General features: G+C 40.8%; 1 protein-coding gene across 1 annotated transcript in view; it reads right to left on the reverse strand.

Moving 5' to 3' along the window:
* LOC140908831 (gamma-aminobutyric acid receptor subunit rho-2) overlaps positions 1–17838 on the reverse strand; it is a 60585-nt gene that overhangs the window by 33069 nt on the left and 9678 nt on the right. The window contains exon 2 of the mRNA XM_073336714.1: positions 11324–11430. Coding sequence (XP_073192815.1) covers positions 11324–11430 — 107 coding nt within the window. The remainder of the gene's footprint in view (positions 1–11323; positions 11431–17838) is intronic.

Consider the following 17838-nt stretch of genomic DNA (forward strand, 5'->3'; position numbering starts at 1 on the left):
GAGACATTTCTGTTCATCAAGACAGGCGATGCTCTCAGCACACCAGTGGCCTAAACTTTGTCAAGTGTTTTGTAGGCATCATGGCCAAGGACAGTTTTATGGGTGGGATTTGAAGGAGGATAATGAGGTAGCTTTGTAGATGTTTATGGGGAGCTCCTCCCAAACATGAAGGGAGCTTGGGAGAAAGCATGAAGGTGCTTTTTGAAAATTTAACCAGTGGATGATGGAGGAAGGCATCGTGGGCTGATAGGAGGTCAGAGTCGCCACCTCAGTAACAAATAAGAGATGATTGGTAAATTGGGAATAGGTCACAAAGGGCCTTGAAAGTGAAGGCAAGTAGCTTATGTCTGATGTGACAAAGAAAGGGGGAGCCAGTGGAGGGATTCAGTATGGTGGGGTTGATGTGGTCAAAGTGATGGGCTAAGAAATTATCTTTGCAGCAGCGTTCTGAATGAAGACAAGAAGGGTGAGATTGTGTTTGTCAAGGCCAGAGAGAAGGATGTTGCAGTAATTGAAATGAAACACCACCCTGGACGAGAGTTATGGCTGTGTAGATGGTGAGAAAGGCCATATCTTAGAGATGTTATGCAGAAAGAATCAGCAAGATTTAGACACAGACCTGTCTCTAGATCCTTGCATCCAGGCTGAGTCAAAGACCACACCCAGGTTACAGGGTTAAGTGACAGGCAAGACTGTGATGCTGTCCACACATTTATTTTGCATATACTTTGTAATTTTCATTTAAATTCCATGTCTCTCCACATCACTATGTAAATCAATACGCTACAGTGATTGTATGAGTAAAAATTACATGATATTTGTGCTCTGGAACATGAAGTCTCCCTGTACAATACTATGGAATTTTAACAATAGATGTATATTTATTACCTATGTATACACACATGCCAGGCAAACATTTTTTTGATTAGTCTGAATACATTATCACCATGTTTATAAATTGGGAAACTAAGGCAAAGAGAGATTAGATGATTTGTCCAAGACCACAGAAAGTCTGAGGCAGAGCTAGGAAAACAACTCATTGCATTTCTTGATTAAAAGCTCTCTATATAAAGAGATCTCATTAACAGGAAAATTAGAACAAACATCCTGCAAAACACACTGATTTCTTCAGCAGAGGGGATTGTTTATTCAGGCAATTATGTTAGCTATCGTTGGCTTACACCACTCAATCCTCTGGTCTCTGTGTTCTGAACAATCACGTGATACCGTTCAACTCTTCTCACTAAATTCATTATTCCAGAGCGTGACAAGTGTCCAACAGTCTAGATCCACTTCCTTTGGATGAATCTATCCATTTTCCCTTCCTGATCACAGAATCAGTATATTTCTGATTATCGTGGCAACGTAATATGCAAAAAGTATATGTCATATTCTTGTCCAGTTCTTTGCCATTATTTCTTCCCTACTTCGGGGCTTGAAAAAACTGATTTGCACATCAATTTATAATAGAGTAGTGAGAGTCTAAGAAACTGCATAGCAAAGCTGCCAAACCCCATACACTAGTTTGGAAATCAGCTCTGGTTGTTACATTAACTCCGTGCCTTGAATTACCCACGTGGATTTATGTTACTTAATAACCAGTTCTCACAGTCCTTCCGTAGTCGATGACACTCCAATACCTAAAGCCATGTGAACTTCCCACAGGCTGATTTTAACCAAATCCCAATTTTCTTTATGCTGGTTTACATGTGCCAAAAATTCAAGAATTCTGCATGTAACGCTGTAAGGCGAAACTAACATATAGCAATGTCTCAAGACTTTCTGACTGTAGGGTTTTTGCTCATGGCTCTTCAAAATTTAGATCAACGTACATTTTTCACATTTGGTGAAGAACTGCATATTAATTACTTACACTATTTAAAGCAAAACAAAAATCCAGCAACAAATACTCTCTTCAAACTGCAACAACAAACCCTGGGTATTCTTAAAGGTCAGTGTGGCTACAGAACATACTGTTGAATTAAACAGCTGTTGATCAGTCATAGAAAGATGTCAAGAGATTTTTGGTCTGACTAATCCTGGTGATCATTAGGAAACGACTACATTTTTAATCCTGTCTCTCCGCAAACTAAACTGTTCAACCACCAGGGCTCCAGATGCTTAGCCAAATTCCCCACCAACTGCCACTAACGAGGAGCAAACACAGAAAATCTCTCTATTGAAAAGGAGCTGGGGGAAGTATAGAGCTGGGAGGGGATAAGCCCTCTTTCCCACCTCTCCCTCCCCCTCTAATGGGGTCAGTGGTAATGCAAGGAAGGAAGAGGGGCTTGTCCTGTTATTGTAGAACGTGATCTTCATTTAATACAAGAGCACTACATTATTCAAACATAACTGCACTTGTGGCTTATTACTGTAAATACCCTAGGGGCAGGTGTACGCGAGAAGCACTACATCAGCTGCACCACTGCAGCACGTCTGGTGAAGATGCTCTGTGCTGATGGGAGACGCTCTCCCATCGGCATAATTACTCCATCTCTGAGACAGGCAAAAGCTATGTCGGTGGGAGAGCGTCTCCTGCTGACATAGCACCGGTGGTGTGGGCAGCACTTAGGTCACTGTAACTTGTGTCACTCGGGGGGGGGGGGGGCGCGGGGGAGGAGAGTGTCTTTTTCACACCCCTGTGACATGTAAGTTAGATCGACCTAAGCAGTAGTGTAGACCTGTAGATCTGCCCCTAGATGTCTATATCTCTGGACAAAATTTTCAAACTTGGGTGCATAATCTATATTTAGGCACCTAACTCATCAGGGCCCATGTCGACATATATGTTCTTAGCACAACTGGGCACTGAGCCCAATTCGGGTCTGTGGGCACTATTGCAATATAAATAATAGCAACAAGGAAGTACCTGATTTTCAGAGGTGTTGGGCACCTGTCATTCTCATTGAAGTAAATGGGAGCAATAATTTAACTGAGACTTCTCCTGTGGATAAATTTATTCATGTGCTTAACTGTTTGCAGGATTGAGGCTTTAGGCTTAAGGAGAGGCTTGGGATCTTAGCCTGCAAACACTTAACGTGCTAAACTAACCGAGTAGTCTCATTGACATCAGTAGGGCTACTTAAGTGACTAGAGTTTAGCATGTGCACAAGTGACTGCAGAATCAGGGCTTTAAGTTTGCATGTCTGCTCCTTTGTGTTGCTTTGTTTAAGGAATTTGTTTGGGTCTGGCTGTAGCAGGCTTATGATGCATTGTGAGCCACTGGGCTTTTTGAACAATTGAGACATTTATTAACAGACAGCTTAAAGAGCCCTGGGGCATCTTAGGTGCTATTTTAATATAGCTCTCTAATTCATCTTCAAACCAACTTTTCTTGACGCAACCCCTGAGACAATGGATGTGCTCATTTTTTTTAACGCTGCAACTCCGCTGAAACACAAGGGTTTGTAAGAGACCATGAGATTCTCATTGGTTCTCTTTGCACCTTCAGAGATCTGGGTTCAAATTCTGAGTTAGGTCAGAATTGAAAAAAGACCACTGATTTCATCCCAGATCTGGTACATCACAAAACCACTTCACAGTTCCAACAACAGGCAGTTGCTGTTAAACCAGGTCCAGAATGGGAACAGTGAAAATAGCTGCAGCCCCAGATTAATTTCAGCTGGCAAAACTCCGTGGAGAAATGTATACAGCACCGTACTGTGCCTGGCTCACGAGCGCTAAATTCCCTACATTTTATTTTTAAAATGTTGATTGAATTTTGGAGCTCTGGAAAGATGCCAGATTAACAATCCTGGAGACTGAATTCTGGAAGCAGAACCTCAGCTGGTGTCAATTGTTATAGCTCCAGCCATAAGCCAGCCGATCTATCTATGTTAAGTATGATATGGCCCACGTTACTGTAATATCTGAGCATCCCAAAAGTGCTTAGGTGCCCGACTCCTATGGAAATCAATGGCAGTTCGGCACTAAGGGTACAGCTCCACTGTGATAGAAGCATGGTTGCTGCTGGCCTGAATCAGCTGACTTGGGCTGGCGGGGATCAGGCTGCAGAGCTAAAATTTCAGTGCAACTGTTTGGGCTTGGGCTGAAGCCTGGGCTTGGAGACCTGTGAGTGGGGACAGTCTCAGAGCCGAGGCTCCAGCCTTGGATTCATTCACAAAGCAGAGAAAGCAAGATGCCCCCAAGAGGTGATTAAATGAATCTGTTTCTAAAAACTCCAAACTAAGTCCCTCCACTTATTTCAGTTTCACACTGCTGGTCCTGCTTTATGAAATGCTTCCTACACATTGGGGTGGGGGGGTGGAGTGCTCAAAATTTAGAATTAATTTAAACAAAAATCAGCTTTCACATCAAAATGTGTGAAATTTACCGGGTTTCAATGTGAAAACTGACATTTCACACACACACAAAATGTTGCCTAAAGAGAAATTTTGGGGCCACAAAATGGCCTTCACAAAAACTGTATTTTCATCGTGAAAAGTATTTACTATTTTCACACAGCTCCAATTCAAGAATAATCATTAATGTGCAGCAGTAAAAATAACTGAGATTCACCTTCCAGCCTCTGCATGGGTTTACTGCAATTTAGGGTTTCAACATCCCCCGTCTCTCAGCTGATCAGTGTAATGCTAAAGACTGTGGTATATGGCAACTGAATCGGATTTAAACCACACCAATGTATCTTCTCTGATTGCTGTATGTATAGGCCCTGATACAAGTTACTTAAGCACGTGTCTGACTTTAAGCACAGGAGCACTGACTTCAGTGGGACTACTCACAGGCTTAAAGTGAGGCACATACTTAAGGAACTGCTGAATAGGAACCATGCAGATTTCCAGGTCTCATGCTGGAGCTATCCTTGGAGCAGGCTAAGACTTATAGTAGGATAGCTCAGAAGACAGCATTTGACATTTGTATCGCAGGGTTTTTTTAAGAATGCAAATTGGCCTGAACCACAAAGTTCTTATCTGGGTCTGAACATACCCAAAATTCAGGGATGTTCAGATCTGGGCTTTGGGTCCAGTTTCTTATCCAGATGGAGTTCAGGTACTAAATACAGATTCAAATAGGAACCTCATCACAAATGGCCTAAGTGGTACGCAACCTGAATAATGAATTTCAGAGTGGTACCCATGTTAGGAATGGGTGACGTCCACATTGATTGAATTGGCCTCTTTAGCACTACAAAAAGTAATTTCCCCTCTGTTGATATTCACCCCTTCTTGTCAACTGTTGAGACTAGGCCACTTCCACCTTGATTGAATTGGCCTCGTTAGCACTGACCCCCCACTTGGTAAGGCAACTCCCATCTTTTCATGTGCTGTAATATACATACTGCTTACTGTATTTTTCATTCCACGCATCTGATGAAGTGGGTTTTAACCCACGAAATCTTATGCCCAAATAAATTTGTTAGTCTTTAAGGTGCCACAAGGATTCCTCGTTGTTGTTTTTTTGAATAATGAATGGAACTCATTGCAGAGTAGGTAAAAAAAAAAAAAAAAAAAAAAAAACTATGGAGCAGCTTATTGTAGGTGAATCTGAAAGAAGCAAGGGAAAGTTCAGATACCTTATTCCCAGGGCATTGGGCTGTGATCCAAGGAGTGGTTTGCCACTTGGGAAGGAAAACAAAACCTGAAAAACTCTCGAGGACACTGTCAGCATTCAAGGACAGAAAGACATTTTCAGATTAGTCTCGAGCTCCTTTTCTTCAAGTCTCACCCACATCCTCGGACATCTTGTTGTATAAAACACCCTCTCTGGGATGCAGTTTAGAAGGCACAAGGTTCAGGCTAGTTCTCTGAATAGCAGAGTTTTGTGGTAGGTACTCATGTGATATAAGCTACTGTGATTTTTTTATGGGTACAATCCTACTGAATGCCTTAGAAGACAGGAAGGAGTGGGCTGTGTTGAAGTTGCCTGAAGTCAGTATTTGCAATCTGCTGTTCTGCCAGCTCCAAAATGAAGATTTTGTAATTTCCCTTTCATTTCAGACTCTGCCATAGAGTTTAAAAGCTCAGCGTTCTGTCAGTTTCCTTTGATATCAGTCTCTTTCTCATCATCTGCCTTTCAGTTGTTAAAGTGAGATAGCAGCAGTGGACTGTGAGGACAAAAATCCCACATGACTAAAATGAGCTTGATACATCTTTCCTGACATGCATTTTGCAAGTTAAGTCTCATTCTGAGGCCAAAATGGTGGCTATGCAAATGAGATCAATCCAGGTTCAGAGAGGAGTGAGAAGCAGTTATAACACTTTATTATTATTTATACTGTGAGAGTAGCTAAAGGCCTCCACAAAGGTAAGAGACTTATTGTACTAAGTGCTGTACCAACATAGTTAGAGCCTGATCTAAAGAGCTCCAGAATAAAAAGACAAAAATGGAAGGCACTCAGGGCAATTGTTCAAATCGTGATAGAAAAAAACAAATCTGGGAGACCACATTATAAGATCCGATGTGTCTGAGCTGCAGACCAGACTCTGGTGATTCTGTACACCCCATAAACTCCTATTTATTTTTTGTTGGTTAAACAGTGTCCTTGTACAGTCCGTGCCTCAAGAAACTTAAGCTGACTCCCCACTTACTCCCCAATAGTACTTGAGCTTCAGTGACACTTGAGCTTCAGCCCCCTCTTCTCCCCCAAGTAGCTAGCTCAATGATAAAGCCACTTACCCTGAGCTGGAGATTTGTGTGTGGGGATGGGAGTTGGGTTACAGTGATTAACACTCAAGTTATACCTTGAACTAACAATGCGGTGGCAACATTTCCTCTTAGTCTATGGGTTTGGTCTTGAGAGGCATTAAAGACAACCAAAAACTGTGGGTGCTCAGCATATGTGGGCTTAGCCCTAAAACAGAGACAACCAATTAAGTGCAGACACAGGCTACATTCAGTAGATTCAGTATCACTGCACTGGGGTGGAGGAGAGAGGGGGGATTGTTTGTGCGTTTTCCCATCTTACTGCTGGATCATCGTTGCAGAAGAAGTGAGTTTCAACCTAACCTTTGACACTAACCCTATGTGAGCCATTTAGGGCTTCAGTCACCCAGCTGTCCATAGGTGCTGATAAAAGTATCATTCAACAAGTGCAGCAAGATCTAGTGGACAGTCTATATGGATAAGGATAACATGAAGCATTAGGTTGTTTCCTAGGAAAGGAGGCACAGCTATTCTGAGTATCAACCAAAGGTGCTTATTCACAGGCTCCCTGTAAAATATGAAACATCATAGATGAAATGCTTAAAATGGGTGTTTAAAGAAGAGAGCACAACTAAAAACATTTACATAATCTTTAAAAATTAATATTTGTAAATAATACCTGAACATCTGCTGGCTTGAGTGAGGTCACCGGCATGGAGAGAACTCCAAAAGAGTCAGAAAAAATGAAATCTATTTTAGGACGGAAGGAGGCTGCATAGAACATTAGTAAAGCACCAATCTTTGTCATTATCACTTTACCCACTAGCTGTAACTAATGGGTTGACATCAGGCGAGACTTAACTATGACAGTTGGGCTGTTAATAACACAATTTACATAACGTCTGCTCTAGCGCTTCACAGTGATAACTTTTCTTGGGTACTTCACCTTCCTTCTGATATTCTTCCCCAATCTCTCCTCGTATAACTCTTGCTCATTTTTCTCAGGTTTTACAAACATGCTACATGACACATGATTTCACTACAATCTAATACTACTGCCTAGGTTCCTTGTGAAATATTTATATTTGGGTTTTTGCTGAGATGACAGTCATCACTTTCATTTGGAAAAAGTTATAGGCCTGATTCACAGTATGTTACTCTGCTCTTTTGCCTGATTCTTTTTTACACTAAAGCTCCTTTACAACACTCTGGAAGTGTAAAAGGGCCTTACAGTGGGCACAGATTACAGTTACACCCAGTGTAAAAGGGCCTTAGCTTATAAGAGATTATATGAGAATGAGGCCCCATTGATTTCAGTTTTACACTGGTATAACTCTGTTGGAGTGATGCAGTGGTGAATGAGGCCCTATGATTTTATTATGTATAACATTACAAAAGAAAAATATATATCCAGTTAATTTACTCTACTTTTTTCCTAAACTTTTTCTATATGATTTATTTTAGGTCACTAGAAATATACACGACAAGATTTTTGATACCACAGGAACCTAAAACATCCAGTTGCTGTCACAAAGTTGTCTGGTTGCATTTGATTTGTGCTTACATAGCGGACAGTCTAATCTAATTAAGTTGTTGCCAAGGTTTGTTCTTAGCCATATACAGTTAAACCCTGTTCAGCTGCACCCATTTGCTGACACCCATTGTCAGCCTTGGGTAATTTTGCTAATTCAAAGAAGACCTTTGTGAGAGGTCATTGTTTTCAGCAGAAATTACAGAAACATGGTCTCCCCACCCATCCCCCGCCTCCTGCCAAGATGCGTTCAGAAACTCATCTCTGAAGCTGAAAGTGCAATTTTCTGAAACTTCTGCAAATGCAGCTTCCAAATAGTCTGCTCATTAAGTTGATGAACGTTGGGTTGAAACTGCAAAAACTGCTTCAGGTTTTTAGGATCTTGCAGGATTGTGTGTGGTTTTTTTTAAATACTCTGTTAAAATGGGTAAAATATTTAAAATACACTGTATTAGAGTTACAAGAATGTAAACATGCCTTCCTTTATTTTGGTGTGAAACTTGCAAAGAAACAACTCTCTCAGGCTCTGGGTACCCTGATAAAATATTAAAAATACAACAACAGAAGGAAATACAATATAAAAATAGCAGCAGATCCCATAAAACCTAGCCCTTCGGCCCATAGCACAACAAAATGTCTGCCCTTCAGCCTCCCCACAACCCTTCCACACCAAATACATAGCAGCCCAGCCGTATGCCCAGCCAGAAAGAACATCCCCTGGAGATCACTTGATTCAGGCTATTTCCGACCAAGTGAGGAGAACGGATCCAAAGTAGAGGGCCTTGCTCAGGAGAATACCCTACCAGCCGCTCCCTCTTATATAAAACAAGGAGATTCCAAGCCAAGCCATACTCTTCATCACACTTGTAGCAGTACCACGAGAGTCAGTGCTGTACTGTCTACTTCAAGTGTTCAAAAATCATGAGGCTAGCTTGAAAATCCTAAGATTTTTAACTATAAAAGATGCTTAATTCTTTATTTTCATTCCAGTATCTGAGCCTTTAAGGTGCACTTAGATCACGTTTGCAGGCTTTTCTTTCCTACCACAGTGGCTAGACGCTTACTGCCTTTTTTTTTTTTCTTCCATGAAAGCGGAGATTCTCATGTAAACACATGACTCCAGAAGTTGGGGTTTTAAGTAAAAACAGCAAATGTCACGAGACTCAATAATATCATGAGAGCTGGCAACACTCAGGTCTCAGGCAACGTAGGGCTTTTAAGGTCAAAATCAACACTTTCAACTCCGTTAGGAAACCTACAGGCAGCCAGTCAGAAGTCCAGGTCATGTGCTGACAGTGAAATACTCCACTTAACCAAGAGGCTGCTGCATTATGTACTCATTTCAGGTTCTGAACAGAGCTACAATACAGCATCTGCTTACACAATAGATTTGCTAGCTGAGTGTATCCTGAACTATTACTTGTAAACTGCATAAATTTGATCTGGAATCATTGGGAGATAAACATGGGTCCTACAGTGACATTTTACATTCTGTTTTTGGAATACAACCATACTTAATGTTATTTTTGTCTACTTTCCTTCTGATGTTTAATTAGCATTTTAATATAATACTGAATAATATGGCTATGATTACCAACCACTGCAGTCACAGCAAGACAGGAATATAGATTACAGTCAGCACAGCCTTTCAGATTATGTGCTGTAATGTGAGCATGTGGTAAATACATGTCTGTGCTGGAGTTCTTTGCCCTTGTTTCCTCTGGTAATATTGTGCCATGTTGTGTCAGGAATGCCTGGCCTGTTTTGCCTAAATTATCAGTACAGTGTGTCTCCATTTTAAAGGCAGTTCACACAGCCATGCGTATCTGAACTTGCCCTCCTCAGTCCTGGGAGGGTCATTAGCAGCACAACCCCAGGTGGTTTATTTTTTTCCAGTTTTAGCATTTTACTTCTGCCCTTTCATTTTCATCAGTAGTGGGATTCAGCCAACCCAAACCTTTCAGCACCAAAACACAGCCCACAGAACTCCTGTAGCTATAGATAAGTAATAGGCTTGTTATAATCACTGAAGCCAGCCATCAGAGGGGATACATCATTGCATGCATGCAGCCAGTGTTTTACACCACTGCTTCCTGCTTGGAAGCAGGAGAAGAACAGATATCCAGGAAAGCTGCTGTTCCAGAAGCAGCTACAGGAGAACTTCTATAGCTAAAAAGCTTTACCTCTTGTCCTCCCTCCTTTAAGGACCCTGCATTAAGGAGGTGGAGGACTGACGCTGACTTACAGGGCTAGGGAATCAGTTTGAGTAGTGGAGCATGGCAAAATACCAGAACATTCCCAATTTTTAGGGACATGTGATCACCTTAGCCTGGTAGCCACTTGAAAGAGGACAGGATCTGCTTTCCAGAACCCAATTGTCTGTTAGGAAGACTGGGGGGTGGGAGGGCATCTTTGATCTGCTGGCTCCTGATATGTGGTGGCAGGAACTAACTTTCTGCCCTCTGCAGCAGCTTCTCCCCTCACCTGCTCTTCTTTTTCCCCCATAGCTTGTCTGGGTTAGACCCAGCTATAGGGAGGATTACTTCAGGGCTGACATTGCCACTGCTGCCATGACTGACATCTGCAGTAGTGAGCAGGGATCATCCTTTAGCATCAAGAGGGTGGCTCCTAAGCAAATTCCTGTGGTTGATGGGTTGAGAAAAGGATGGAAAGGTATCGGTGGGCCTGGTTCCTCCTCCTCCTATGTCGTTGTACAAGGTTATGAGAAATCAGGTTTACAGCCTGACAAAACTATTCCAGTTCTTCTGTGAGCATGCAGAGTGACCTGGCTGATGATTTATCTGTTTAATTATTTTATAATTTAATCATGTCAACTCAGAAGCTCATCATGAGCCTTTTTCACAACTAGAAATAAACATCCCACTAATAACTGTAGCTGTTCTTCCCTTCTAGACACAATTATCAAGCAGAGTGAAATATTATTTAAGAAAAGGTCCAGATCCATGCTCTTGGAAGCACTACTCAGCCGAAGAAGAGTTTAGCGATAGAAAGGAGTCTGTCTGTTCTCTTGGAGAACTGGAGCCCATAGTCTGCTACAGTTACCTTGGAGTATCCACTGAAGGTATTGGAGCTCTTTTCACCTTACACAGAGGTACGAGAGAACAATCTGGCTCAGAGATATTTTCCCAAAACAAATGAACTGAAAAATAGACAAAACAATATTCCTACCTCCAAAAGCCGGCCTCATGGTGAAATCATGATCATCGACTCTCAGAAGCTGTTCGGTTTTTCCTTTCCGAGTTTTGGTCATATCATGATTCTTCTTATAGATGTGGCTGTAAAAGATTAACAAAAGGGCTGCCTGTCACTGAAGATCTGTAATCACTGTACCCGAAGTGACTCTAAAAGATGACATCTTAGTGGATGAGTTATTTTGTCTCACTGGTTTCCATGCTATGTTAAGGAGTTGCAGTATGAATGGTAGTTTTGACTGGGCAGCTCCCCACTGCCAGAATTACCATGAGAGCAGGAGGGCTTCTGGGCATGGTGGCAGGTGAGGCAGCATGGAGGAGACCAGGAAGACTTGCTGCAGCTACTATCATGGAATTACCATGCATACAGTCCACAGCCATATTTTTAATGTCCATTTCTAAGTCTAACAAGGTTTTCTCAGCTGCCAGCCCTACAACTTCAGCATGGTCTCTGAGAATCAGGCTGTGCTCTTTCTACTTCAGATACGATTACTGCCAAAAGGATTCTAGAATGAGAGTGTAGCAGGTAATTTTGCTGAGGATGCTCAAGGTAGACTAGGAAGCACTTGCTTTTCTGCTGCTACATTGTTTCTTTTGTGCTGACTATAGTAAAAATAGGGTTTGATCCAAAAACTAAACTGATGTGACCTGGACTTCAAACAGGTCTGCCCATTATCAAGGTGAGTGAGGTAATATCTTTTATTGGATCAACTTCTGTTGGTGAAAGAGACAAGCTTTCAAGCTACCCCTGACCTGAAGAAGAGCTTTGTGTAACTTAAAACCTTGTCTTTCTCACCAACAGAATTTGGTTCAATAGAAGATATTACTTTGTCTCGCTAATATCCTAGAACCGACATGGCTACAACAAAACTTCATACAGTAGCAAGGTGATATTATTGTAGATTCACTTTTGTCTGACTATATTTATGCACTGTCATATGATGCTCTCAGTCCACTGCACCAATGGGAGCTGTGCATGTGGACTGGGGGGAGCTTGTTTCCCATAAACCTTTGTAATGTATAACCAAGTAGTAATAAAATCACTCCATTCCCTCCAGGGCATTAGTATTGCATTGTTCTCTCTCTACATGAAGTCTACCTTGATTCTTAGTCCTCCATTGCCCTGTACAGCAAGTGAGAAAATGAATTCATTTTTCATTCAGATATAATGGAATATACCACAAACTAGAACCACAGTAAGGAGATAGCAACAAGCCCCTGAATAAAGGGTGAAAAAAATTAACCAACCGGCATACGCTGGGAATTCAATTATAGTCCTGTCAGCTAACTGTCCCATGCACCTCTAAGAGGAAATCTGATTCTGCAATCACAACAATTCCACATCAATATAGGAGGAAGGATTAGAATAATTAAGAACCCTGAACCCCTTTGCCCTGAAAGTCAGACTTTACAAGATTTAAATACTGCTGCAATTAATGATCAGAGAGTTACTAAGAAAATAAAAGGGGTAAGGCAGGACAGTTAAATCCATTTGTTTGGGGGGGTCACTGGTTGGTAGAGGCAGAACTCGAGTGGAGGAATTGGAATTCTATGTTGGCAATAGCGAATGCAAGAAAAAAAAGACACCAAATGAGGTTGAGAAGTTTCCAACAAAAACCGAGCTTAAAAATAAACATATGAATACTCCACTGAAATCAGTAAAAAGAAAAGGAGGACTTGTGGCACCTTAGAGACTAACAAATGTATTTGAGCATAAGCTTTCATGCTTTCATGAAGTGAGCTGTAGCTCACGAAAGCTTATGGTCAAATAAATTTGTTAGTTTCTAAGGTGCCACAAGTCCTCCTTTTCTTTTTGCGAATACAGACTAACACGGCTGCTACTTTGAAACCTGAAATTAGTAAGAATCAGGTCTATGGGTAAAAGTGTTTCTCGACATGTGTGTTAAATACTGGTGTCATCTGTTTGCATATAAAGTTAATTAGGGCATGATGATGACCAGGTGGAAACACTGGACAATTGTCTGTGCTCAGTTACAGATGTGCACAACTCCATGTTGCTCTTATTAAAATCAGCTACTCTACTACAGGGTACCAAATGTTGCACCTATTTTGAGAAAGGCTGTAGGGCTGATCTAGGGAATTATAAACCAGTATAAGCCAGTATACTTCATTGGGGGTATATTGGTTGAAATAATAATTATAAACAGAACTATTAAACAGTTAGATGAACATGATATGATAGAGCCAAACCAGCATGGCTTCTGTAAAAGAAAAGGGTGTCTCTCCAATAAGTTAAAGTTCTTTAAGTGTGTCAACAAAATAGTAAATTAAAGAGAATAGCTAATAAAATTGATTTGGGTTTTCAAAAAGCCATTGACAAAGTCTCTCACCAAGGGGGTGTAATAAGGAAATTAAGTAATCATAGGATGAAGTGTAAAATACCATTATGGATTGGAAACTAGCTAAGAGGCAGAAACAAAGCAGGAATAAATGATGGATTTTTACCATGACGAAAGGCCAGCAATAGGGTGGCCCAAGATCTGTACCAGGACCAGTGTTATATAACACCTTTATTAATGACTTGGAGAAAAGGTGAACAGAGAGGTGGCAAAAGTTGTAGTTGACTTGAAATTATTAAATTACTCATGATTAAAGAATTTGGCCCTTTTTGGAGAATTGCCACACATCTAAAAGGAGCATAATATGAAAATATTAGGCCTGTATATAAATCAGTGGTAGAGCCTCACTAGGGATATTGTGTTAATTGCTGATGACCCCATCACAAAAAGGGGATAGCAAAATCAGAGATGGACAGCAAGAATGATTAAGGACATGAAAAACTCTCATATCAAACAAGACTGTGAAAGGAGGTAGATAAGAGGATACATGATAAAAGTATACAAAAAATAAATGCTTTAGAGAAAGTAGATTGGGAACACTTAGCCTCATAACACAAGGACAAGCTACCATTGAGGCTAAGAGCTTAGCAAGATTCAAAAAAGGATTTGACATTTATATGAACAAGAAGAATATCCAGAGTTCTAACAAACAGGAGTTTTGATAGGACTATAAAGCCAAACAGTAACTGTAGGGGTTAGGAGGAAACTTTCCCTGGAGGAACGTTACCTCATAACTGTCTGCTTTAGGGTTTATTGAACTTTCCTCTGTGTAAGCCACTGTTGGAGATAAGATACTTGACTAGATGGACCACAGTTCTGATCCAGTAAGGCAATTCCTGTGATCCTCAGGTACTGCACACTGGGAAGAAGAATCATAACAATTCATACACAGTACTAATTCTGATTAAATCTGATTCTGATTTAACCGCTCAGGAGAAAGACCTGAGCGTCACTGTAGAACTGCTCAATGAAAACCTTCTGCTCAAAAGATACGAGTAATCGAAGTAGAATGTTATGGACAATACTGAAGATATTATAATGCCACCACCTAAATAAATGATACACCCTCACCTGGAATACTATATTTAATTCTGGACACTCCAGCTCACACAGACAAAGCAGAAATAGGTGGGTCCAGATATACACAACCAAAATGATTAGAGGCATAGAAAGACTCCCAACATGAGGACAGATTGAAAAAACTGACACCATTTACTTTAGTGAGGAGATGAGAAAGAAGGGACATGGCAGAGTTATAGAAAACAAAGAATACGAGTGAGAAAATCAGCTGGATGCTCTCTATTTACATTTCTCAAAATATTTAAAACAAGGAGGTACTGAATGATATTAAAAGAAAGACAACAAATTTAAAACTGACAAAAGGATTTTTAAAAAAACCCACAAACACAGCACCCATGGAACTCAGATGCAAGTATTTTAGGGCCAGAAGGGACTGTTGTGATTATATTGTCTGATTGCCTGCATTATGCAGACCATAGGATTTCACCAAGTGGTTCCTGCATCAAGCCCCTAACTTCTGGTTGAGCTGAGGAATAAATTCAGTGTTTGCTCATAATTGTTCTTGGCTTCAGGAAGTGGCCCTTTTAAAGTGCCAAATTTTATTTGTTTATTTTATATATATATAACTATAACTGGTCAGAATTATATTCTTATTAGGACAAGAAACACTGAGACCAAGAGCTTAGAAGGATTAAAAACAAAAAAAATGAAACAAGCAAAAATAAAAAAGGGGTTTACATTTATATGGATAATAAGAATTTTCAAGAGCTACATTGGATGAGATTTTAAAAAATTAGAAACATAAGCCCTCAAACTCCAAGGCATAAGCCAATCACTGATAGGGTAAAAAAAATTCTCTTTATAGGCAGTATAGTTCATAATTGTCTATTATTGGTTTTCTTGCACCTTCTTCTACAGCATCTCATGTTGACAACTGTCATGACAGGATATCGGTCTAAATGGACTACTAATCTGATGCAGTATAGCACTGCCTATTACCTATTTCTTAACATGATTCTGTTGAATATGATTTTAGTTTAATATGCTCAGTGAATACCTTCCTGGTCTCCAGTACAGTTTCTGAAAACCGCTAAATAAAGGCCCCATTACCTTTCCAGAGAAGGTAAAGAAAGCTGGAGAAGACAATACACTTTGTAAATCCAATACAAAAGAAATACGAAGAGCTTGTCTTCACTACTGGAGTAAGTCGACCACAATTACGCTACTCCAGCTATGTGAATAACGTAGCTTAGGTCGACTTATCCCGGTGTCTTCACTGCACTGCATCAATGGGAGATGCTCTCCCATTGACTTACCTTAATCTTCTCGGGGAGCTGGAGCACAAGGGTCGACCAAAGAATGCTCTGCCATCGATTTAGCAGATCTTCACTAGACCCACTAAATCAACCCCTGCTGCATTGATTGCAGCAGCATCAATCTCCCAGTAGTGCAGACCAGCAATCCTAAAATCAGTGCCTCCTATTTTTCTATATAACAAAGTGCACCACAATTACAGATGTACAGCAGAAGCTAAATGCAAAATGGAGCAGAATGTACTAAAAAAAATACATGGCTATCTGTCATACCTACGAACTATCTTGGATTGGCATTCAAAATTTAATATCTCCTTTACTATGTGTATATGTCTTTTGCAGTGCTGGGTCTATATACAGATGCATATATACCATGTGTGATTTTCTTTTTTATACACACATTACGGACACTCGATGAGATCGCTGGCCTTGTTATGTCACTTCTGTTCCCTTCTGGCAATGCCAAGTTAATTTAAACTTCCCTAAATACGGGCAGCTGAGCATTCCCTGTTAGAGGAATCTCTGGGCAGCTCTAATACACCCCTCAGAGCTTCCCAGTCTAGGGGACATGTTGGGGGTTGTTGCTGAAGTGCCACTGAGAATTCTATAATTAATGTGAGTGACCAATTCAATGCCCTGCTGCCTCTAGCATCCCAGAGGATAGCCAGACATCTTTGTCCCTACCATCAAGTGTGATGAGTACTGCTGCAGCCCACCTGAGAATTCAGCCCCTTAAGTGATGGGAGCAATTTTATTTTCAGAATATGTGGGAAATTGTATCAATTCCCTGGTAGCTGACAGAAACAAATCCAAAGGCAGCTCATGGGCATTGACGTTCACTAGTGTAAATAAAAATGAATTTCACACTGCTCACTATCACATGTTCTACACATGCTGTATCAGCTGGTGTCTGTGGCCCTTAGCTTTAATTTTTGCAAGATTTTTTTTGAATCATGAATCTTCAGGTGGGAAGAGGATGTGGGCTAATATTTTGTTATCAGTGCTGTTGCTCAAGTTTTTAGTCTGTTTTGCAGATAAAGTAGAATTTGGTTTGTTCTTGGTATTGTGTAATACCTATTGTGATGTCTTGCTTAGGACACCCAGAATTGAGAGTCCCTGTGTTTCTGCTCTGCCTTAGCATGAGTGAACTTTTCTGCTGCTAAGCTGTGTGTCAGTTCAAACATTGCCTTGAAGGTAACAATCAGTAAACTCCAATTCCCAAGTTCCCCAGGGACATCTCCCTGCAGAGTCCAGTCCCTCTCACTGGGCACTCATGGAAGTTATTAAGTTAGCTGCCTCCTCCTTAAGAGGTGGCACACATCAGCCTGTTAGGGTAGCTGAAGACTCACACTCCACTTTAATTCACAGCACTGAGATGATTTTGTAATAAAACAAGAATAAGTTTATTAACAAAGAACAGAGATTTAAGATGTACACAGCAAGAGAAAAGAGACTGGGATGGTTACAAACAAAACTTTCTTGGGACCAAACTTCATCTTAGCAAGTTACAATTTTTGCTTAAGCAGTTTTCTTACTTATATCAAGTTACCAGTATCCCTCACCCTGCAGGTGAGGGGATCCAGCTTTCACAGGCTCACAATTCTCTATGTCCCCTAAGTGATGGATGACAAAAAGGCTTCTGCTTATGTTTCCCAAAACTCACTGTTTTGTCCCCAGAGTCAGGATGGCCTCCTGCTGGTCTTCCCTTCCTGTTGACTTCCTGCCACCCGGCTGATCTGTATGTAAATGAGGCTTTTGTTGTTTTGATTCCAAAATGCACTGGAGACACTTAGATAGCT

This window comes from Lepidochelys kempii, chromosome 3 (genome assembly GCF_965140265.1).
Source record: "Lepidochelys kempii isolate rLepKem1 chromosome 3, rLepKem1.hap2, whole genome shotgun sequence".
Classification (NCBI taxonomy): Eukaryota; Metazoa; Chordata; order Testudines; family Cheloniidae; genus Lepidochelys; species Lepidochelys kempii.